Source organism: Terrapene carolina, unplaced genomic scaffold (assembly GCF_002925995.2).
Source record: "Terrapene carolina triunguis isolate 2854851 unplaced genomic scaffold, T_m_triunguis-2.0 Scaffold69, whole genome shotgun sequence".
NCBI classification, from domain to species: domain Eukaryota; kingdom Metazoa; phylum Chordata; order Testudines; family Emydidae; genus Terrapene; species Terrapene triunguis.
In genome coordinates, this window is record NW_020664420.1 from 61,203,623 (window position 1) to 61,227,278 (window position 23,656).

Here is a 23,656-nt window from a genome sequence, read left to right on the forward strand (position 1 = left end):
TAAACATAGAGAGCTCTGTGCAGCTGGAGTGGGTAGGGTGAAAAAGGTGTTTACACCACTTTTCCACCCCATAACCCAATCCTGGGGGCAGCCAGGGGCTGGTTCGGTCTTCGTGAAGATTAGAGCAACACAGAGCTGCGTCTAACTTACACTGGCAGGAACAGTTTCTGAGGACTATTTTGTTGGCTCGTGATAGCTGGAGCAACACAAAAGGGCTGGGCCAAAGATCTAGCCCAACTTTTCTCTGAGTCTTCCCAGTGTTATCAGTACCCCTTATCAAGGCTCTTTCTACTAAGTAGCATATTGGACTGAAGTTGTGCAGTCAGGCCACATGATCTATACGGCAGAGTTGCACTGAATCTGGTGACCAGCTAGAAATAAGGAGATTTTCACTGATTACTAAATCATTTGGTAATCTTTGGTTTTACTGAAATACTTAAAAATAAGTCACCCCAAATAAAAATAAAAATGAATGTCATTGCCTTGCATTGCAGAAAAGAAGTCCCATTCCTGCAGGGCTTAGTGGTCCCCAAGAACAGGGAGCATGCAGTGGCATGAGGCTCTGAAGAACTGTCTTGAGGAAGATGGAGGAGGTTTGCAAGAAGAAGTGGTTGCCATTTAGGTATCCTCAGCTCCACTTCTATACGATAAAGAGCTGCCTGACAGCTGCCTTCCTCTGTGGCTTAGGTGCTCTGGTTGGCACCTTCAGTTCTTACTTCCAACTACATCTGAGGAAAGGGTAACCGTGAAGGCCTGTTTCAGTCTTAGTGCTGCCCTCTGTATTGGACAGATTTTTCTCTCTTCTTCCCACTCTGTCCTTTTAAGGACAACAGTGTACAAAGCCACTGACAAACAAAGTAACACAGCTATGGAAATTAATGACAAAGGGTGGGTGGGCAAGATGAGGAGCTAGAAGTGGCAGGATAATTTTTGTGGTCTTATATTGTGCAGAGATTTGTGTGTCATGTTGGCGAAAAGGTAAATTATGTGGCCATTTGCTCAGCAGCATAATTACATTATATACAGCGTCTGACTATTGTGTAGAGATAGGCTCAAGCCCAAACCCTACATCGGCAAAGCCACCCATTTGCTGTTTGGTTCCTTTCTATAATGGAGTAATGTAGTCTGGAAACTGAAGATCCAATCAAGCACTTGGAGAGAATGAGAGAAACTATAAAAATTGCTATCTTGTAAGCAGGGGGAAGGAGAAGAAGAGGACAAGGGGCCCCCTGCAGTCCCCACCTTGCTCTGAGGACGAGAGCTTCACATCCTGTTGTCAGGGGGCTGGGTTACAGCCTGAGTTAGCCTTCCTCTGTCAGACTCTATGTTTAGGTAACCCTTTCTTCTGCTTCTTCCATTATAGTTATGTACTAAGGCTCAAGAACAAAACCAAGGGAAAAATCATGCTTGTTGAGAGGTCTGTTATATTCACTGTCCCATTTCACTGGAGTTTACACAGCTAAACCAATACCCTGGGACAGAACATCCCTAATCTCTAGGGAAGCTTACATCTGGTTCCCAGGGCAACCTCCTATTATGTTTTAGACTAGATTTTTTTGGTTATGAATGAGCATATACCTTGCATCACTTTTGCAGATACTTCTTTTTTTCAAAAATTTTCTTAAAAAATAAAAATAAAACAACACACTCATTTAATACTGTAGCTCTGCTAAACACAGCCCAGATTTAAAGCTTGACTTTCCCTGTTGATGCTTAAATTAACAGAATCATTCAGGAAATCATTTCCATGCAAAATTAATTTTAATCATTCAAAATTAGTTTTGGTCACACTTCACAAGTAAGGAATAAAAAAAACAAACCCCCCCCCCCCAAAAAAAATCGAAGCTTGATATATTTCCCTGAAGGATAGCACACTTCATTTCAGCTGTTTAACTACTTGGAAAATTAAAGCAACTTAAAATGCTGGAATGAAGTTCCTATCAATAACTAATTTAATAAAGACAAACTAGTACAATATCTGTATGTGCTTCTAGCGAAAAAGGTAGGAACAATTTATTGATAAAATGAAGTAATGCAAAGTACATAAATTGCTTCTGCTTTTGGCACTGAGATTATAAATCTTTTTCATAGGCCATTTAGGTGTGATTAACATTTAAGCACAAATGTTGGTTCCATAAGAACTATATCACATTTATAGAGTTATCCTTACCAGTTTTTCTGGTGGAGCTCTTCCTTATAGAACAGAAGATGTTGAAGCACTTCATCTAGTCGAGAAGAGTTGTTGTGTACACAAACCCAAACAACAAGACTATGCCAAAGAAAGTGCTGAATCGTATTTTCTTTTTGTTCAAGCTTTAATTGAACTGATGGGTCAGAATCCAAGAAGGACTAAGAAAAAAATTAAGTGAATTTCATAGATAAGATCTCTTGAATGAAAAGTTAGTCTTTGGTTTTCTACTCAGACTTGTCTTAGAATTTTACTCAGCACAACACTTGCTCAGCATTCTAGTTTCATACAAAATACAATGCTACAAATGCCTCTTATATATTCCACACAACGGGACCAAAAAAATCTCAGAATCCAGTCAACAGAAGATGTGCTATTGTTGTTTCTCTGGGGCTTTTATGTATTATGAAGTGCTCACTACCCAAAGTTGTCGCTTCTGAAGTAATTAAAATTAGTGGCCCTGCCTATGCTGTTACATTTAAGCTTGCGTTTGAGCCAGCATTAACAGTATAAACCAGTTTTATTAAGATTTCACTTCAGACTGAGATTAGCTTTATGAAAACAAAGCCTCAGCCTTCTGGGACTATTAACAAAAAGTAGAATTGCTGTAGTTTGTCTGTGAGGATAAATAACACAGGTTATTCATCAATAATGTGGACTGGAACACTTTGGGTATCCTGGAAAACATTTAAGTGGCCAACGTCCTAACTCTTGAATCTGATTTGCATAGTCAGAGCCCCACATTCAAGCACAGTCCCACTGACTCCAATAGGACTCTGTGGTAAATGTCAATCTCTACTTGTATTTATCAGACTGCAAGATCAGGACCAACATTATTTTGTTTACAAGTTGGAGTTCTGTTTAGAATAAGAACCATTTTTAAAAGGTTATAATTTTTTAAACACTGACTTTAGGCAGCAAACCTGTATCAGGATCTGCTAATGCAGAGCCCTGTGCCACCAGGGAGTCCTCGTGACTTTGTGGGACTCCACATGAGTGTCAGAATCTTGATGTAGGATTTGTAATAATTCACTAATTAAACTGGATCAAATTAACATGATCAATGCATGAAAAATTTACATGACCAAATGTTAAGCTTCTAAGCTCATTAAAAATTGTTATAGTCTAGTGATGGGAAAAAAATCTATTTTTGAGAAATTACTAAATTCATATAGATTGTTGATTAGCTGCTCTGTGGGCTAAATGATATATATTATAGGAACACAGGAACTGCCACAGGTAGGTATCGTCTGACAGTGGCCAGCACCAGCTGTTTCAGAAGAACGTGTATGACTCCAGCAGTAGGCAGATATAGAGTAATCTATCCCTCATGTTATGTCCCATCCTTTTCTCTAATAGCTAGAAATTGGCTTAACCCTGAAGCATGAAGTTTAGTAACTCTTTCACAAAATGCATCATTAATCATAACTCTGGATATTCTTGATATCTGTTTAAGTGTCCACTCCTTTTTCCACTATGAAAATGATTTTGAACTAAACATGTATTAATACATCAGAATGGCTATAACGGTGCAATCATAGTCCAAAGATAAATAAAGCCCTGATCCAGAACAAAATAATTTGTGGCCTTATCATAAAGTGAGTCTGCTCAAGCTTCTCCCCTCAAAATACCTGCTTCCTGGTTTGGACAGTTACAGAGCTGCCCAGTGGGCAAGCAATTCATGCAAATGAGCAGACTGCTCCTTGAGCCCTACAGTTCTTGATTTCTCAAGCCCTTGAATTCCCCCACTGGTGGCCACATTGAATGCTTTAGTTAATACAGCTCCAGGATTGTAGAAAATCTCCTACATGGCTGTATGTGAGAGACTCCGCAAGCTCAGAGACCAGGAAGTGGACTGAATTGGTTTTTCAAATTACCTAGGGCTCCCATGAGGGAGCTGTCATTCATACTCACTGGCTGGAGGATGCCGCAGGGACCCTATTTCTTAATTCAGTAAACCTTGGGGGATAGTTTTATTATGTAGTGCACTTAAATATGCTATAGAAATTAAGTTTCATTAATAGTAATTGAATCACTGTCAATCCATTTTAGCTGTCTGTTCTGAACTAGTTAGTCTACAATCCTCGCTGCTCTGTTACTCATACTTAGGAATCATTCAGAGCTATGTATCAGCTATGATAAAGAATACAGACCTTGAAATAAGGAAAATAAAAACAGACATGGAAGAAGCTACTGTAATCTGCTGTTGAAGCGTCTAGGTGTGTATTGTCTATAATCTATTAGCACCATGTTATGAGGATTGACTGCATTCAAAAGCCTTAGGCACAGCTGGTTTTCAGAGGTGATCCCTTTAAGTGCTAAATATTTTATTATGAAGTGCTACATCCTTCAACAAAGACAAAGAATACTAAACTTTCAAGGGTATATACTTTCAAAATCCCCAAACTTTCTGTGACTGAAGGAAAGGATTTGACAGCAGAGCACCCTTTCTCCTTGGTTTCTTTCTCTAATGATCCATGCTTACTTACCAATAAGAATGTCTTGAAGAAGTCTTTGTTATGAACAGGTTCTCTTTCATTTTGTCTTCCCACTTATTGAGGAAACTTGGTCAGTTAATTAGCTTAATTAAAATGGTGGTATCACTTTCAATTGCAGCCTTTCCATATGTTGGATGTGGTAACAAAGTAGGGAGGAATATTTTTCCCTGATCCTACAGCTGCAACAGCATACAAGTATAATAAAAAGCCTAGGTCTGGCCACAAAAGAATTCCCCCAGCACAGAAACTATAAAGCCTCTTCTGCATGCTCCAATATAGGGGTGCACCAATATGGGGCTGGGGAAAGGACCAGATCCAGCACCATTACGATGATTCCACAGGGTGCTGCTGCCCATAGACAGCTTGGCATGAGCTGTTGTAACATAAGTGGCACCTAAGGGCTACCTAAATTACATCCCATTTTAGCCCCTGAAGCAACCTAGAAGCAGAAGGGTAAAAAGGTGGCTTAAACCCTCTTAGTCGACGCACCTTCACCCCTCTTGGGATGAGAGTTTTGTACCGCACTTTCCAGAGATGCAGCACAAGATCATACCTGTGTTTTTTCTCCAGTTGCGCAGGTTGCATATGCTATACCCCTATTTATAACATGATGCCCTTCCTTAAGTGTCAAACCCCACACTCCCCTATGATTATAAGCCTCAATTTTCCTTTCTACAAAGGCTTCCACCAGTGCATCCCCATTGCTTGCAGATTGTTCAAAACTCAGCAGAACATTTGCTCAAGGCTTCAAGCTATAACAATCATACTACAGCTGCCCTTTGTTCTTTATAATGGGTATCTATTAAGCAGACGATTGACTTTAACTTGGCCCTATTGGTCTTTAAAGTTCTCCACAATGAGCTATTAAAGATCACCTTTTACAGGCATCTCCCAACATAAGGCTTATAGGATCTGCCATTCACTCCCACATCCCAGCTGTCTCATCCGCTCACTCTTAACAGCTCCTACAAACCTCCTCTTCCCCGGGTGGTTTTTTTTTTTTAATCCTTCTTTCCCCCTTGGTGTGAGACAGCCCAGATTTATTGACTGTCACAGTATGCTGCAAGGCTCATCTTCCCCCCCACCTTCCCCCCAAGCTTTTCTGAGGGAGTGGGGTGAGATGGTCATTGGTGGTTTGATAGGGTTTCTTCATGATGGATTGACAGGGACCATTTATATTTTGAGAGATGAAGTCAACTTTGAGAAGGATGGTTAAATGTTCTAATATGGTTATTTGTCCATTTATGTTTTTCTTCCTCTCTATGTAATGATATGAGCCCCATCACAATAGTGTCACAGAACATCACAAACATTAATTAATTTGCCCTCACAATATCTGTGGGAGGTAGGGAAGTATTGTTATTCCCATTTTACAGTCTGTGTCTACAGAACCTTAACTTCCTGAGTCCCAGTGGTCAAGTGCCTTAACCATAAGACCATCCTTCTGCCTTAAGAAATGTACGTACAAGTGCCTACAACCTTGAGTAGGTGCTTTTAAACAGTTTAATAAATACTTTTCCCATTTAAGATACCTCCCCATTGCTCTTTTAAGAGAGTGACTCAATTCACTTCCCAGAACATGTACTGTTTTCATGGCTCAGTAGCAGACAAAAACTCAGCAGCAGCCAGCCACAATGTTCCAGAAAGGAATTGATCTCACTCTGGCCCTGCAGCTCTTCTTAGTCCTGGTCTACACTATGAGTTTAATTCGAATTTAGCAGCATTAAATCGAATTAACCCTGCACCCGTCCACACAACGAAGCCATTTATTTCAAAATAAAGGGCTCTTAAAATTGATTTCTGTACTCCTCCCCGACGAGCGGAGTAGCGCCGAAATCGATATTGCCATTTCGAATTAGGGTTAGTGTGGCCGCAATTCGATGGTATTGACCTCCGGGAGCTATCCCACAGTGCACCATTGTGACCGCTCTGGACAGCAATCTGAACTCGGATGCATTGGCCCGGTAGACAGGAAAAGCCCTGCGAACATTTGAATTTTATTTCCTGTTTGCCCAGCACAGGTGACCACAGAGAGCTCATCAGCACAGATAACCATGCAGGCCGATAATCGAAAAAGAGCACCAGCATGGACCGTATGGGAGGTACTGGATCTGATCGCTATATGGAGAGAGGATTCGGTGCTAGCAGAACTTCGTTCGAAAAGACGAAATGCCAAAACTTTTGAAAAAATCTCCAAGGGCATGATGGAGAGAGGCCACAATAGGGACTCAGAGCAGTGCCGCGTGAAAGTCAAGGAGCTCAGACAAGCCTATCAGAAAACAAAGGAGGCAAATGGTCGCTCCGGGTCAGAGCCGCAGACATGCACTTATACGCTGAGCTGCATGCAATTCTAGGGGGGGCCGCCACCACTACCCCACCTCTGACCGTGGATTCCGAGGCGGGGGTAATCTCATCAGCCACACCTGAGGATTCTGCGGACGGGGAAGAGGAGGAGGAGGAGGAGGACGAGCTTGCGGAGAGCACACAGCACTCCGTTCGCCCCAACAGCCAGGATCTTTTTCTCAACCTGACTGAAGTACCCTCCCAAGCCAGTACCCAAGACCATGACCCCATGGAAGGGACCTCAGGTGAGTTTACCTTTTAAAATATAAAACATGGTTTAAAAGCAAGTGTTTTTTAATGATTAATTTGCCCTGAGGACTTGGGATGCATTCGCGGCCAGTACAGCTACTGAAAAAGTCTGTTAACATGTCTGGGGATGGAGCGGAAATTCTCCAGGGACATCTCCATGAAGCTCTCCTGGAGGTACTCCAAAAGCCTTTGCAGAAGGTTTCTGGGCAGTGCAGCCTTATTCCGTCCTCCATAGTAGGACAATTGACCACGCCATGCTAGTAGCAAATAATCTGGTATCATTGCATGACAAAGCCTGGCAGCGTATGGTCCCAGTGTTTCCTGGCATTCAAGCAACATCCATTCTTTATCTCGCTGTGTAATCCTCAGGAGAGTGATATCGCTCATGGTAACCTGGTTGAAATACGGGAATTTAATTAAGGGGACAGAGGTGGCCGTTCCTACTGGGCTGTTTGCCTGTCGCTGAAAAGAAATCCTTCCCTGCAGTTAGCCAAGCACGGGGGGGGAGGGGGGGAATTGGCGCTGAGCTTTTCGCGTTTGGCTAGCAGGGATCTTCCCTGATACCAGCCACATGATGGGGGGAGGGATAAAGCAATCATCCCAGAGAATTGGATGGGGGGGAGGGTTAGTTTGTTTTCTGCTGCTGAAGGTTAACAGGAAAACCACAGCAGTCAACGGGCTTTGCTTGGTATGTGGGAAAGGAGGGCGCAGAAGCCGAAAGACAATGGCTTACCATGGCCGCATGCAAGTCGAATTCTGTTGCCCGGACCTGCGTCTGTGATCTCTAACACCAAAGCCACAGGCACTCAATATTAAGATGCAAAATGTGACCTTGTACTGAAATCACATGTGCTATGTAATGTGAATAGTGTTGTTCACCGTGAAAGAGTATAAGCATTGTTCTGTAAAATGTATCTTTTTACAAACTTCTCTCATAGACTCATAGACTCATAGACTTTAAGGTCAGAAGGGACCATTATGGTCATCTAGTCTGACCTCCCGCATGATGCAGGCCACAAAAGCTGACCCACCCAATTTCCCTTATCTCAGCTGTTGAAGTCTCCAGATCGTGATTTAAAGACTTCAAGTCGCAGAGAATCCTCCAGCTTGCGACCCCTGCCCTATGCTGCGGAGGAAGGCAAAAAACCTCCAGGGCCTCTGCCAATCTACCCTGGAGGAAAATTCCTTCCCGACCCCAAATATGGCGATCAGTAGAACCCCGAGCATACAGGCAAGATTCTCCAGCCGGACCCACATTTTACCAGCGATGGCACGTTATTGCCTAATTGACTAAAATCACGTTATCCCATCAAACCATTCCCTCCATAAACTTATCTAGCCTAATCTTGAAGCCAGAGAAGTCTTTCACCCCCACCGTTTCCCTCGGAAGGCTGTTCCAGAATTTCACCCCTCTGACGGTTAGAAACCTTCGTCTAATTTCAAGCCTAAACTTCCCCATGGCCAGTTTATATCCATTCGTTCTCGTGTCCACATTAGTACTGAGCTGAAATAATTCCTCTCCTTCCCTGGTATTTATCCCTTTGATATATTTAAAGAGAGCAATCATATCCCCCCTCAGCCTTCTTTTGGTTAGGCTAAACAAACCGAGCTCCTCGAGTCTCCTTTCATAGGAAAGGTTTTCCATTCCTCGGATCATCCTAGTGGCCCTTCTCTGTACCCGTTCCAGTTTGAGTTCATCCTTTTTAAACATGGGAGACCAGAACTGCACGCAGTACTCCAAATGAGGTCTCACCAGCGCCTTGTATAATGGAAGCAGCACCTCCTTGTCCCTACTAGAAATACCTCGCCTAATGCATCCCAAGATCGCATTAGCTTTTTTCACAGCCACGTCACATTGCCGGCTCATAGTCATCCTGCGATCAACCAGGACTCCGAGGTCCTTCTCCTCCTCCGTCACTTCCAACCGATGCGTCCCCAGCTTATAACTAAAATTCTTGTTAGTCATCCCTAAATGCATCACCTTACACTTCTCACTATTAAATCTCATCCTATTATTATTACTCCAATTTACAAGGTCATCCAAGTCTCCCTGCAGAATATCCCGATCCTTCTCCGAATTGGCAATGCCTCCCAACTTTGTGTCATCCGCAAACTTTATAAGCCCACTCCTACATTCGGTTCTGAGGTCAGTAATAAATAGATTAAATAAAATCGGACCCAAAACCGAACCTTGAGGAACCCTACTGGTGACCTCCCTCCAACCTGACAGTTCACCTTTCAGTACTACCCGCTGCAGTCTCCCCTTTAACCAGTTCTTTATCCACCTCTGGATTTTTATATCGATCCCCATCTTTTCTAATTTAACCAATAATTCCTCATGCGGTACCGTATCAAACGCTTTACTAAAATCGAGGTATATTAGATCCACCGCATTTCCTTTATCTAGAAGGTCTGTTACTTTCTCAAAGAAGGAGATCAGGTTGGTTTGGCACGATCTGCCTTTCGTAAACCCATGTTGTAATCTGTCCCAATTGCCATTCACCTCAAGGTCCTTAACTACTTTCTCCTTCAAAATTTTTTCCAAGACCTTGCATACTACAGATGTTAAACTAACAGGCCTGTAGTTACCCGGGTCACTTTTTTCCCCTTTCTTGAAAATAGGAACCACATTAGCTATTTTCCAGTCCAACGGTACCACCCCCGAGTTTACAGATTCATTAAAAATTATCTCTAAGGGGCTCGCAATTTCTTGCGCCAGTTCCTTCAATATTCTAGGATGAAGATCATCCGGTCCGCCCGATTTAGTCCCGTTTAGCTGGTGAAGTTTGGCTTCCACCCTCTAATACTGTAATGTCAATCCCCCCTCCTTTATTCCCCTCTGTCCTGCTCCCTCTATTCCTAAACCCTTCATTAGCCTTATTAAAGACCGATAAAAAATATTCATTTAGATATTGTGCCATGCCTAAATTATCCTTAATCTCCACTCCATCTACATTCTTCAGCGGTCCCACTTCCTCTTTCTTTGTTTTCTTCCTATTTATATGGCTATAAAACCTCTTACTATTGGATTTAATTCCCCTCGCAAGGTCCAACTCTACACGGCTTTTGGCCTTTCTCACCGCATCCCTACATGCTCTGACCTCAATAAGGTAGGTTTCCTTGTCGATCCCTCCCCTCTTCCATTCTTTGTACGCTTTCTGTTTTTTCTTAATCGCTTGTTTGAGACGCCCGCTCATCCAGCTAGGTCTAAATCTCCTGCCTAATAACCGTTTTCTCTTTCTCGGGATACAGGCCTCAGACAGCTCGTGCAACTTCAACTTGAAACAATCCCAGGCGTCATCTGCCTTTAGATCCCTAAGTATGTTAGCCCAATCCACTTCCCTAAGTAGTTGCCTTAATTTATTAAAGTTGGCCTTTTTGAAATCATAAACCTTAGTCACAGTTTTATTTCTGTTAATCCTTCCATTTAGTTTAAACCGAATTAGCTCATGGTCACTCGAGCCAAGGTTGTCCCCTACAACCATTTCCTCAACGAGGTCCTCACTACTCACCAGCACCAAATCTAAAATTGCATCCCCCCTCGTCGGTTCAGTTACTACTTGATGAAGGAATTCATCTGCTAGCACGTCTAGGAACATCTGAGCCCTATTATTGTTACTAGCATTTGTTCCCCAATCTATATCTGGGAAGTTAAAGTCCCCCATAATTACACAGTCTTATTAGTTTTTACTTCCCTAAAAACATTAAATAGTTCTCTGTCCGCATCCAGGCTAGATCCTGGCGGTCTATAGCACACCCCGAGCACTATCTCAGGGGAGGCTTTAGTAGTTCTTTTACCCAGTGTAATTACTGCCCAGACAGACTCCGTCTTATCCATTCCATCACTTATTATTTCTTTACATTTTACCTCATCATTGACATACAATGCCACTCCCCCACCTTTACCTTTTTTCCGGTCATTCCTAAACAGCACATACCCTTCCATACCTGTACTCCAGTCATGACTACCGTTCCACCAAGTTTCGGTTATTCCTACGATATCCGGTTTCATTTCTTGGACCAGGAGCTCCAATTCCTCCATTTTGTTACCTAGGCTTCTCGCATTGGTGTATAAACATCTTACTGTATGCTGTCTATCCTTTCTCCCATTAGTTATGCAATTTGGTACGGACCCCATACTGTCCATCCGCCCCCTCCTTCTTATGTCCAATCCCCTACCCCTATCTATATCTGTGCTTATCTCTTCACTCTCCTTTTCAGTGTTGGAATCTGGCGTGGAGATTAACTGGACATCTCCCAACCGTCTCCCCCAAATTCCTAGTTTAAAGCCCTTTTGATGAGATGAGCCAGCCTCCCTCCCAGAAGTCTATTTCTTTCCCTACTCAGGTGAAGTCCATCCCGTGAGAACAGCTGTCTGTCCCCGAAAGCCTCCCAGTGGCCATACATCCCAAAGCCCTCCTTATAGCACCACTCCCTTAGCCAGCTATTTATCCTCACAATTCTGTCAGCCCTTTGCTGTCCTTCTCTAGGAACAGGCAGAATCCCACTGAAGATAATCTGAGCCTCAACTTCCTTAAGCGTCTTCCCCAGCCTGGCATAATCTCCCTTAATTCTCTCTAGCGAGAACCTAGCCGTGTCATTCGTTCCTACGTGAAGGATGATCAAGGGGTTCTTACCCGCTCCTTTAGGATCCTTTTCAACCGCAGATCCACATCCCGTATCTTAGCGCCTGGCAGACAGCACACCCTTCTGTTTTCTGGGTCTGCTCTGGTCACAGGCCTGTCCAACCTCCTCAGCAAGGAGTCTCCAATCACATAAACCTGCCTTTGCCTGGTGACAGTGCGATCTACAAATCTATCCCCTGTTCCCTGTAGTCGTAACTCCTGTGTCTTTCTATTTTCCCTTGTAGTCCCCCTAGTGCCATCCTGTATCCTACTGGGGCCCGGTATTGATGCTGTCTCCATCAACTCCTCCCCTCTCTCTATTGGACTAGCCGCTCTTCTCTTCTTCCTCTGCCTCCCACCATCAGTTACCACCTGCTGCCTCCCCTCCTCGTTATCCAAACACCCAAAGCTGTTCCAGAGTTCTATTTCCCCCTCACTAGCCCTCCTTTTCCTTGGCCTGCTCCTCACAGTCACATGCTTCCACTGCTCTTGTTCTGCCCCTGACATTCCCTCCTCACAGACCATAGCCCATGCTTCCACCTGCACCCCTGAGCATTCCCCTTCAGCCACACCCTGCTTCTGCTCCATTAGCTGCTCGAATCCCCTTCTACACTCTACCAGGGTATCTACCTGCATCTGCAACCCTCTAATCTTTTCTTCTAGCAGGTCTATTAGGCGGCATTTCATACAAACATACCTTTGTTCAGGCTCCCCAGCGAGAACATGTACATACCACAGCTGCAACATGCAATCATCTGCATTGTGTCCCCTGCTGCTTGGCTCATGGCTGCTGTGGTCTCTGCCTGCTGCTCCTGGGGACACAGAGCACACTGGGCACCGCGCCCTCCTGCCTCCCCTTCCACCTCCCCCTGTAAACTCCCACTTAAACTCCCCTGTTAGCAGCCCTGTTCACAGGCTCCTGGGTGCCGCTGCTCGCTGCTTGTGCCGCTGCTTGGCTGGGAGGCCTCTTTTATAGGCCCCCTAATCAGCCAAGCTCCGCCCCCTAATCAGGGCTCCAGGCTCTCCTTTTTTCCATCCCTCCAGCAGCTGCAAATTTCTGATGCCTCCCTCCTCCGTCCCAAAGGCTATCTCAGATAAGGTGGCAGAGAAAGAGGACATGAGACGAGATGTTCTCGGAAATAATGGAATGCACTTGCAATGAAAGAGCTCATTTGAATGAGTGGAAGGACATGGTATCTAAATACAGGAAAGATGCCAGTGAACGTGAGGTCATGAGGGACGCTCGAGATGAGAAGTGGCAGGCTGCAACGCTGGGGCTGCTGCGTGATCAAACGGACATGCTCCGGCATCTGGTGGAGCTTCAGGAACGGCAGCAGGATAACAGAGGGCCGCTGCAGCCGCTGTATAACCTCCCTCACCATGTTCCATAGCCTCCTCACCCAGACGTGTAAGAACGCGGGGGGAGGGGGAAGGCTCCGTGCACCCTCCCAGTCCACCCCAGTGGACAGCCCAACCAAAAGGCTGTTATTATATTGAATTTTTTCAGTGGCCTTTTACTTCCTTCCTATCCTCCTCCCAAACCCAACCCAGGCTACCTTGTAGGTTCTCTCCCTATGTTTATAATCAATTAATAAAGAATACATGATTTTTAAACGATAGTGACTTTATTTCCTTTAAAAGCAAGCTGTGATTTAAGGGGGGAGGGTGGTTTGCTTACAGAAAATGAGTCAATCAAGGGGGCGGGTTTTCAACAAACAGAACTTTCACACCATAGCCTGGCCAGTCATGAAACTGGTTTTCAAAGCTTCTCTGATGCGCAGCGCTTCCTGGTGTGCTCTTCTAATCACCCTGGTGTCTGGCTGCGCATAATCAGCAGCCAGGCGATTTGCCTCAGCCTCCCACCCCGCCATAAAGGTCTCCCCCTTACTCTCACAGAGATTGTGGAGCACACAGCAAGCAGCAATAATAATGGGGATATTGGTTTGGCTGAGGTCTGACTGAGTCAGTAATGAGCGCCAGCGACCTTTTAAACGTCCAAATGCACATTCTACCACCATTCTGCACTTGCTCAGCCTGTAGTTGAACAGCTCCTGACTCCTGTCCAGGCTGCCTGTGTATGGCTTCATGAGCCATGGCATTAAGGGGTAGGCTGGGTCCCCAAGGATAACTATAGGCATTTCATCATCCCCAATGGTTATTTTCTGGTCCGGGAAGTAAGTCCCTTGCTGCAGCCGTTTAAACAAAGTAGTGATCCTGAAGACACGAGCGTCATGAACCCTTCCCGGCCAGCCCACGTAGATGTTGGTGAAACGTCCCTTGTGATCCACAAGTGCTTGCAGCACCATTGAAAAGTACCCCTTGCGGTTTATGTACTGGGTACCCTGGTGCTCCGGTGCCAAGATAGGGATATGGGTTCCATCTGTCGCCCCGCCACAGTTAGGGAATCCCATTGCAGCAAAGCCATCCACTATGACCTGCACATTTCCCAGAGTCACTACCTTTGGTAGCAGCAGCTCAGTGATTGCTTTGGCTACTTGCATCACAGCAGCCCCCACAGTAGATTTGCCCACTCCAAATTGATTCCTGACTGACTGGTAGCTATCTGGCGTTGCAAGCTTCCACAGGGCTATCACCACTCGTTTCTCAACTGTGAGGGCTGCTCTCATCTTGGTATTCTGGTACTTCAGGGCAGGGGAAAGCAAGTCACAAAGTTCCATGAAAGTGCCCTTATGCATGCGAAAGTTTCGCAGCCACTGGGAATCGTCCCACACCTGCAACACTATGCGGTCCCACCAGTCTGTGCTTGTTTCCCGGGCCCAGAATCGGCGTTCCACGGCTGTAACCTGCCCCATTAACAGCATGATCTCCAAAGCGCCGGGGCCCGCGGGTTGATAGAATTCTATGTCCATGTCCTCATCACTCTCGCCGTCGCGCTGCCGTAGCCTACTCCTCGCCGCCTGGTTTTGCAGGTTCTGGTTCAGCATAAACTGCATGATAACGCGCAAGGTGTTTACGTTCATGACTGCTGTCTGGAGCTGAGCAGGCTCCATGCTTGCCGTGGTATGGTGTCTGCACTGTTCACCCAGGAAAAAGGCGTGAAACAGTTGTCTGCCATTGCTTTCCTGGAGAGAGGGGAAGGATGTACCCAGAACCACCCGCGACAATGTTTTTGGCCCCATCAGCCATTGGGATCTCAACCCAGAATTCCAATGGGCGGAGGAGACTGCAGGAACTATGGGATAGCTATGGGATAGCTACCCACAGTGCAACGCTCTGGAAATCGACGCTAGCCCCGGTACATGGACGCACACCGCTGAATTAATGTGCTTAGTGTGGCCGCATACTTGCGACTTTATACAATCTGTTTCCAAAATTCTAATTCTGTAAATTCGGATTAATCCCGTAGTGTAGACATACCCTTATAGTAGCTTACTTGGCCCTGATTAGCTGCTTCCCATACAGCCGCTCTAGGCAGCTTGGAGGACCTCTCTACTGCCCTTTTCTGGGGTGGGGTGTGGCAGGGCTACAAGGCCTCTAGCAGACAGCTCCAGACCCAGTCCACCCTGTCACAGTCTTGCAGACTGGTGTATCACTGGGGCTGTTTCACTGACATCAATGTGGGATCGTCAGGGAATGCGCATGATGCATGCATCTTTTGGAACACTGGACTGTATAGAAAACTGCAAGCTGGGACTTTCTTTCCAGACCAGAAGATTTCAAATGAGGGTGTGCAAGTGCCCCTAGTGATCCTTGGAGACCCCACATACCCCTGGCTCCCATGGCTTATGAAGCCTTAGATCGGGAACCTAGACAGCAGCAAGGAGTGCTTCAACAACAGGCTCAGCAGGTGCCAAATGACCGTTGAATTTGCCTTTGGCTGATTTAAAGGTCGCTGGCGCTGTCTTTTTGTCTGGTTAAACATCAATGAAGAAAATATTCTGATGATCATTGTGGCCTATTGTACTCACCATAATATTTGCGAATCAAAGGGGGGAAAGTTTCCCCAGGAGTGCGCTGCTGAGGCTGATCAGCTGGCTGCTGATTTTGAGCAGCTAGATACAAGGGCAATTAGAGGGGCGCAGCAGCAAGCTATTGGAATCAGGGAGGCTTTGAAGGAGCATTTTGACAATGATTCCCAGTAATGTGTCTGTATGTGATGAATTCGGCCAGGCAATGTTTACTTGCCGCCATGAATTACTGCTGTAGTGCTTGCTTCTTGAGCATTAATTGCAAGGAGTAAATGCCACTGTTTCAGTGTTAGCACTGAGCGATGTATGTATGTCACAAGTGAAGAACCATTTTATTTCAAAGACTTAAGTTTTAATGGGATAAAACACAAACCTTTGGACAAACAGGGGACATGCAAATGAACAGTCTCGTGGTTAGAGCTCTCACAGCTGGGTGTAATTCCAATTTTCACTGGAAAACCAGTCCTCAGGCTTGGAGTGCACGGGGTACTGTGGGGGACCAGAAACACATGATGAATACAGTGGGGGAGTTTGGGAAGGGCATAGACCGGAGTTCTGTAGTGGCTGGAGCGGGAGTCGGGTATGGATTTGCACTGATTGCAGGCTAATGAGGGACTTTGACACCTCCGTCTAGTCCTCCAGGAGCTTTATCATCTGCTCCTGCCCGTGTCCTTTCCTGGCTATTCGGCCTCAGTCTTTCACTAATTGTCTCCCTCCACGCTTATTTCAATATGTGCTGCATCTATTGACTGAAGCACTCCACGAAACATATACTCCTTACTCCTCCTAGGTCACCTCTTATCTGATGGAGGCGCTTTGCCAGTGTGGAAGAGTGTGTTCTCAAGGGCGCATCTGTAGAAGACAAAGAAACAATGAACAGAGATAGTATTGAGAGTGTACTCACAGCCCTGAATCACAAAAGTTATACATACCTCTTTCTCACTGTCCCTGGGCTAGCACATGGGTTGCTGCAAGTCCCAATTAATGTGAGTTTGCAGGGCGGGGGCGGAGGGGGAGTAGGGAGGAAAGGGCAAGACGGGACAAAAAGTGGTTTTTGAAAGGGGTTACTATAAGTGGCTAGGAAGCCTATTCTGAATATTGGTACCCTTTTCCACAGGCTAGGGTAATCAAGCCCAATGTCTCACTCCTAAGAGTAATCCAGGATGCAAGGGTACATCTGCCTGCCTGCATGTGGCTTCATATTGGCTCTGTATGCTGCTTGCTTGTGTGTTGCTCTGGTCCCTGCAGAAATAATTGCCGGGTGGCGCGATAAAATTTCCTACAGCTGTGGGGGAGAAACAAGGCAGCTCTCCCAAGAAATCTTAGGGAGAGGATTGCAGAAAACCTGCAGGAAAGTTTCCTAGAGATTGCTATAGAGGATTCCAGGGAAATCTCCCTGGACATTAACAAACTTTTCTGCTGTGGCCCCACAGGCTCTGTTATTAATTTCTGTCCCTTATCCCCCTTCTACCATACAACAAAGTTCATGAGAACTCAATCTCCTTTCACTGTGCAATATCAAAGCAAAATAAGCACTTACCGGAGTTCCCCTGTCCTGCACACTAGAGCTGGAATGCTAGGACTGCCTAGACCCCTCCGGAGTGGAAAAGAGGTCCTGACTTGCTGTGCCACCAGACGGCCCTTCCATGTGCTCCACATCATCCTCAGCTCCACCCCCTTGTCCACCACTTGCTCACCAGGGTTGAGTATGCTGGCCGCTGCCTCCAGTCTCCCCGAAGCATCCACAGGGCTCTTGGCAGTGGAGGCGGGGTCGCCACTGAGGATGACATGCAGCTCCTTATAGAGGCGGCATGTTTTCAACGCTGCATCAGAGTGATGGGTAGCCTCCCTTACCTTCTGGTACGCCTGCTTCAGCTCCTTGATTTTAGCATGACACTGCTGCATGTCCCTTTTGTGCCCCTTCTCCTGCATGCCACTAGCAAGTAGCCCATATGTATTGAAATTCCTACAGCTGGTGAAAAGCTGCGACTGCACAGCCTCCTCGCCCCATATACTTAGCAGATCCAACAGCTCCGATGTGCTCCACGCAGGAGCATGTCTGCTGTGGAAAGCCAGCATGGTCAGCTGGGAAGATGCTGTGTGAACTGTGCATGGCGAGCAAACAGGAAGAGGAATTTCAAAAATTCCTGGGCCTTTAAATGAGGGGCGCATACCTGTGTACCTTCAGGACAGAATTCAAACTGCTGACCAGAGTGGTCATGATGGACATTGTGGGACACCTCCTGGAGGCCAGTTAGGGCAACATAACTAAGTGAGGAGTCTACACTGACGCGCCGTCGCTCTAATTACACCACAAAAAGCTCTATGCAGCTTGTCACGGTGGTTTTATTATGTCAGCATTGCAGGGGAGTTACATCGGTGGGAGAGGCATTTCAGTGTGTACACCTCCAGTGTTTTGTCAACAAAACTTTGTAGTGTAGACAAGGCCTTAGTTTCTCTCACTGTGAATTGAGATAATACTTGCCCTTCTTTGTAAAGCACTTTGATATCCTTGGATGAAAACTGGTATTTAAGAGCTAAGAATTATTAGTATTATAAATATTATTTATATTTACTTATTAGATTAGGAAAAGACAAACAAAAACAACGTCAGTCAGTGCTCACACAGTCTTACACTTCCTCATGTAAATACATAATTAGGTAAAGAGAAAAGGGCAAGAAATATTGTTTACCCGAGAGAGACTGTAGCAGCCCTTTTGATGTCATTACAGCCTGCGAGCTAGACACATAATTAGGCAGTCTTTAATCATATAAATGATAGGCTATTGTGCATCACATCATTATGGGTCCTATTATTCCCTAGCACAGAAAAGGCAGCCAGAGGAGAAAACTTACTCAGAAAAATTCTCTTTGGTCCACTGCACACAGCATTTGATGCATCATCTCCAGGGGGAGGGATCTGGGGCTGCACAAAGAGAGCAAGGGACACGGCCATTCAACCGTGCAGGCACCCCCAATATCTACAGGGAAATCTGCATGCCTCAGGGCAGCCCTCAAAAAGCCAGCTACTCTATGCTGCCTCCCATGGCAGCAAGATTCAGGAAAGTGCTCTGTTGCTGCAGAAGGGCTGTGCATGAACTCCCCCACACCCACCCATCCCTGTCCATTTCCACACACACTTTGAAGGAAGCAGATGCCATAGAGCGGGAGTGAATGCTGTCATGAGAACAGAATCTTAAAAGGGATACTGACCCCACCCTAGCTACTAATATGCATTGGGTCACTATAGTATCACATTGATAATTAATTGCATTGCATCAAAGAAACATGGATAGTGTATTCATGAAATGATATGTTTCACAAATCCAGGCGGCGATCACTACAGATCTGTCTATTCTGTTTATCCTGTCCCTGGACTACAGGTAGTTTGTCTAGCTCAGCTCAGCTTTAATTATTTTCACTGAATTACCAAGCATGCTTATTTGATCACAGTAATCCTTTTTGATGCATCATATATCATCTGATTTATGTTACCCACCATGCCAAGAGGACTCTGCTTCTGTCTTTCTTCCAAGCTTACATCAGAAAATACCACAGCACCACATATGGTTTCTCCAGCCTTCAGCATAAATTGCACAGCCGAGAGGATGTTTGGATATGGATGGTAGCAGACCTCACAAGCTGAAAGTGCTATGGCATGAAAAATAATTTTGTGAAAATTGTCTTCCTGTTGTTTTATAATTTATTCTGTTTGCCTTTTATTTATTATGTGCTATTTAACTTCACTACTTTGCTGATGGAATCATTAGCAAATTTTCCACAGAGTAGATTTATAAATGTTGTGTGACCTCTTGTGGTAGAACACAATACTACAAGTATGATTCATAGATAATAGCTTATGTAACCCATGAGCTACATATAGTTGAAATCTCCCATGATGACTGAATTCCTAATTAACTAAGGCTAACTCTGAACAAGGTGAGGAGGCTCTCAGGTAACACTGAATCACAATGTAAACTCTCTTCATGCCAGTCATTCAGTGACTGCATTTATTTTTGGCTAGGGTTACCATACGTCCGGATTTTCCCGGACATGTCCGGCTTTTTGGGACTCAAATCCCCGTCCGGGGGGAAATCCCCAAAAGCCGAACATGTCCGGGAAAATCCGGCGCCGCTGAGTGCTGTGCCGGGGGCCGGGCCGGGGCCGGCGGTGCTGGGCCGGGGGTGCTGGGCCGGGGCCGCTCTGGGCCGCAGGCTGGGGCTGGGCCGGGGGCTGGCGGTGCTGGCCTGGGGGTGCTCGGCAGGGGGCTGGCCCGGGGGTGCTCGGCCAGGGGCTGGCCCGGGGGCTGGCACCCCAGGGCCCGAGCCGAGCCAGGCTGGGGCCGGGGCCGGCCGCCGGAGGGAGCCGCTCCGTTGGGGGGGCCAGACTAGGCCGCGCCTCCTCCCCCCACCCCGCCTAGTTTACCTGCTGCCTGCTTCAGGCTTCCCGCGAATCAAATGTTCGTGGGAAGCAGGGGAGGGGGCGGAGTTGGGGCGGGGACTTTGGGGAAGGGGTGGAGTTGGGGCAGGGGCGGGGCTGGGGGCGGGGCCGGGGCCCCGTGGAGTGTCCTCTTTTTGGACACTCAAAATATGGTAACCCTATTTTTGGCTAACTCTGCATGGAAACCATACTCAACTTTTGTAAACTAAAATGGAGCTTTTTTTAAAAAAAAAAACAAAAAACTATGTATATCCTTTGATAAGATCTGAAGCTCCATGATTAGCATTCACATGCTGACATCTGTACTGCAAATGGGATTTGATTCCTCTCAATAACAACACTTAGCACTGAAGAGATGGAGTAATGTATTGAGCCATCTGAATTCAGTGCATTAAATAAAAGGGGTTTTGAAAGGATGTATAACAATCACCCCAGTGGTTGGGTGAATGCAGATTTGACTGCCTTTAAGCCAAAATATTGCTTACTGCATTACATTTTAAGAACTTGCAGATACAGGAAGTTCTGTTGTGAGAGTGTCTATTATATTTATGTGTTTTCTTTAATTGACTGGTGTGGACAAAGCTTGTAAAATAAAAGGTGTCAGGAAAAAAGTGGGTAATCATTTTTTTTAAATCATCTGATTCTTTGTTCTTCATTTTGTGTATTATTTGTGGCCATGACAACCAATTGATAGTAGCAAGACTGCAATACCTCTGCAGTCTTACTACAGCAGCAGCCTACTGATTCACTGCATACAGTGTGCGTGCATGCTGAAAAGTCTGAAATAGAATATGAATACTTGGCATTAGATTAAATTTATCAGCAATGTCAGCATAACAAATAACTGACAAGAGCCCAGTCCTATGAGCACTGTCCCTTTCCACTGTCAGTCTGTGTGAGTTGCAGGCACTCAGCACCCTGCAGGATTGGGCTGTATGTTAGTACCGTACCTGAGGGAAACTTAAGGCTTTTGCAATGTCACTTTTTTCTATTTATAGCAGTTACCTCACCTGTTATCACCTAAAACATATGGTGCTATATAAGATTGCTTTTTAGTAAGGCTTTACAGATAATTAATATTAATCACATTCCAAATAATCTTTAAAAGATATTGATTTGATTCATGTATGTTTTAAAAATACTCAGCATTCCTGCTTATAAGCAAGTATTTATTTGAGATCAGTCAATAGTCTTAAAATCACAATATACTGTACATTTTTGGCATATGTACTAAATGGACTAATTACACAGTGGTGCAGAGTTGCTCTGATTTTTCTTCCTTCTTCACCTACAGACCTCACCTTTTCTATTTTATCTCATTTAATGAAGCTAAATGTTGACTGCTTTGCATGCTTACTGATGCATATGAAACTCTCAATTCAGGTGGACAGTATTCCTGAGAATCAAATGGTAGTCTCTTGGGTGCAGCACAACGTGAGATATTCACTTAGGTCACTTCCATTTCCCAAATTAGTAGTTAAAAGTCATTTTTAATGTTGTTTATATAGCAAATATACAATGTTCTACCTTTTAAATCTGTATGAAGCCTATATGTATGTTCTCCAGAAGTCTCCAGGTGACCACACAGGTGAAAAACAAGGAGCCTTAAAAAGACCAAAAATCCAACCTGTCAAAAGTAAGTACAACAAATATTTTTTATATCATGCCATTCACAATAGATGTATAAATACCACCTTTGGATTATGGGTCTTATTCACCACTGCCCTCCTCCACTTGAACAGTGATATAACTCCACTGAGTTACACCAGCATGAAACTGGATTAAGAGAGTGCTAAATCAGATCATATCTTCAGATTTCACACATGTGGCGCAATAATGAATAACTCTTGTCTTGTGTTTTGCATTCACTGTATATTAATGGTACATAGTAAATTAATAACACTTGGGCACTTGTATAGGGTTTTCTTTTCAGTGGGGGGGGGGGAAGCTGGTGAGAGAAGATACATATCCTCAGAATTTTCTTAGTGTAAGGGAATGAACACACTTTTGTGAACTAAATCCCTCCAATACTGAGGACAGATTTGTTTGAGGAAACAGAAATAAGGAAAAATTACACAAAACCAAAGAAAACTCAACCCAGTATGATGATTCTATGGTTACAATGCCAATCAGGAGAACCATGGAGCTCTCGTCTTTGTCAACAGTGCTGCATGGACCAGGCCCTGCAGTGGGAGTGTTAGGGCAAAAACACTCCATCAAGGAGATCCCATGTGAAATGTGTGGGCATTTTAGTAGCATCCATTCTGCAACTGTAGAGCTAGATACTACATTTGACAGCTTACAATTTTTAGATGGTAGCTTTGATAACTTAGAGGCCAAGCTAACAGAAGCAGAAAAAGCCAACAAAGCATGTGAAAAGAAACGAGAAAGCTAACAGCCTCCATGCAGCCATCATTAAAGAAAATAAAATGTTAAACAGATTGCAAATCTTGGAAAATCATTCAGAATTTAAAATGTCAGAATAATTGGACTCTCTGGAGCAGCTGGAACAAACAATCATATTGCTTTTTTTGGAACAGTGGGTTCTGAATATATTGCAGTTGGATTTAGCTAAAGATCCGAAAAGAGTATTTTGAAAGATCATATAGAATCAAAATAAGGGCTCCATTTAAGACCCCTGAGCAAGATTCAGAAAGAGCAATCATATTTACTGTGGCAGATGTATGTGACAAAGAGAGAATCCTGGCAGTACCTAGAAAAATAATAGATGTGTTCTATTTAAAAATCTTGAAAGTTTGTTCTTCCCAGATATAAGCCTCTGAAAACATGCAAAAATGAGAGAATTTGTTTTATATAAGAAAAGTGTTTGAAGCAGCTATCCTTCTCGTGGCCAAACTCCCAGACAGACACGAAGGAGAAAACATGTATTTTGGAACACCGAATCAGCACAAAGTGTTGCAAGTAAGTAAAGAGATTGCACAAGGATGCTAAGACAATACAGGACACTTTTGTATTTCTCTATGTGTTTGTAGGGTTTTTTGTTTTACCAGGATCAATACCTGGAAGCACTGCACAGCCAGGGGGAAAGCCAGAGGTAAGATCAGGGAAGTGTCATTGGGATTGGCTCCTCACAGACTTCTGGGTACTTTCTTCTGATTTGTGTTTTTACTTTTGATTATGTAGCTTAACTGCAGATGACTGATTTTGAGTGTGCGCGCGTGTGTGTAGGGCCTTTTAGTTTTTGTAACCAGACAACCCCTAAAGGTTAAAAGCATTTGCAGATCTGGATGGCTAAGACTTTGCTCAGATGCTGAAGCTACAAATGGCCTGACCTTGCAGGTCCTAGGCAGGCTATGTAGAGACTGCAGGGTCAGACCTTTAGGGCTTGAGTTCTCTCTCACACCAGTTTGTCATCCATGTAAT

The 23,656-nt window shown here is 44.8% G+C and overlaps 1 protein-coding gene across 1 annotated transcript in view; it reads right to left on the reverse strand.

Moving 5' to 3' along the window:
- Positions 1 to 23,656, reverse strand: part of TMEM232 (transmembrane protein 232) — a 119,342-nt gene that overhangs the window by 77,433 nt on the left and 18,253 nt on the right. Inside the window, exons 5-7 of the mRNA XM_026649212.1 lie at positions 21,800 to 21,899; positions 19,332 to 19,483; positions 2,171 to 2,349 (exon numbers count right to left, since the gene is read on the reverse strand). Coding sequence (XP_026504997.1) covers positions 2,171 to 2,349; positions 19,332 to 19,483; positions 21,800 to 21,899 — 431 coding nt within the window. The remainder of the gene's footprint in view (positions 1 to 2,170; positions 2,350 to 19,331; positions 19,484 to 21,799; positions 21,900 to 23,656) is intronic.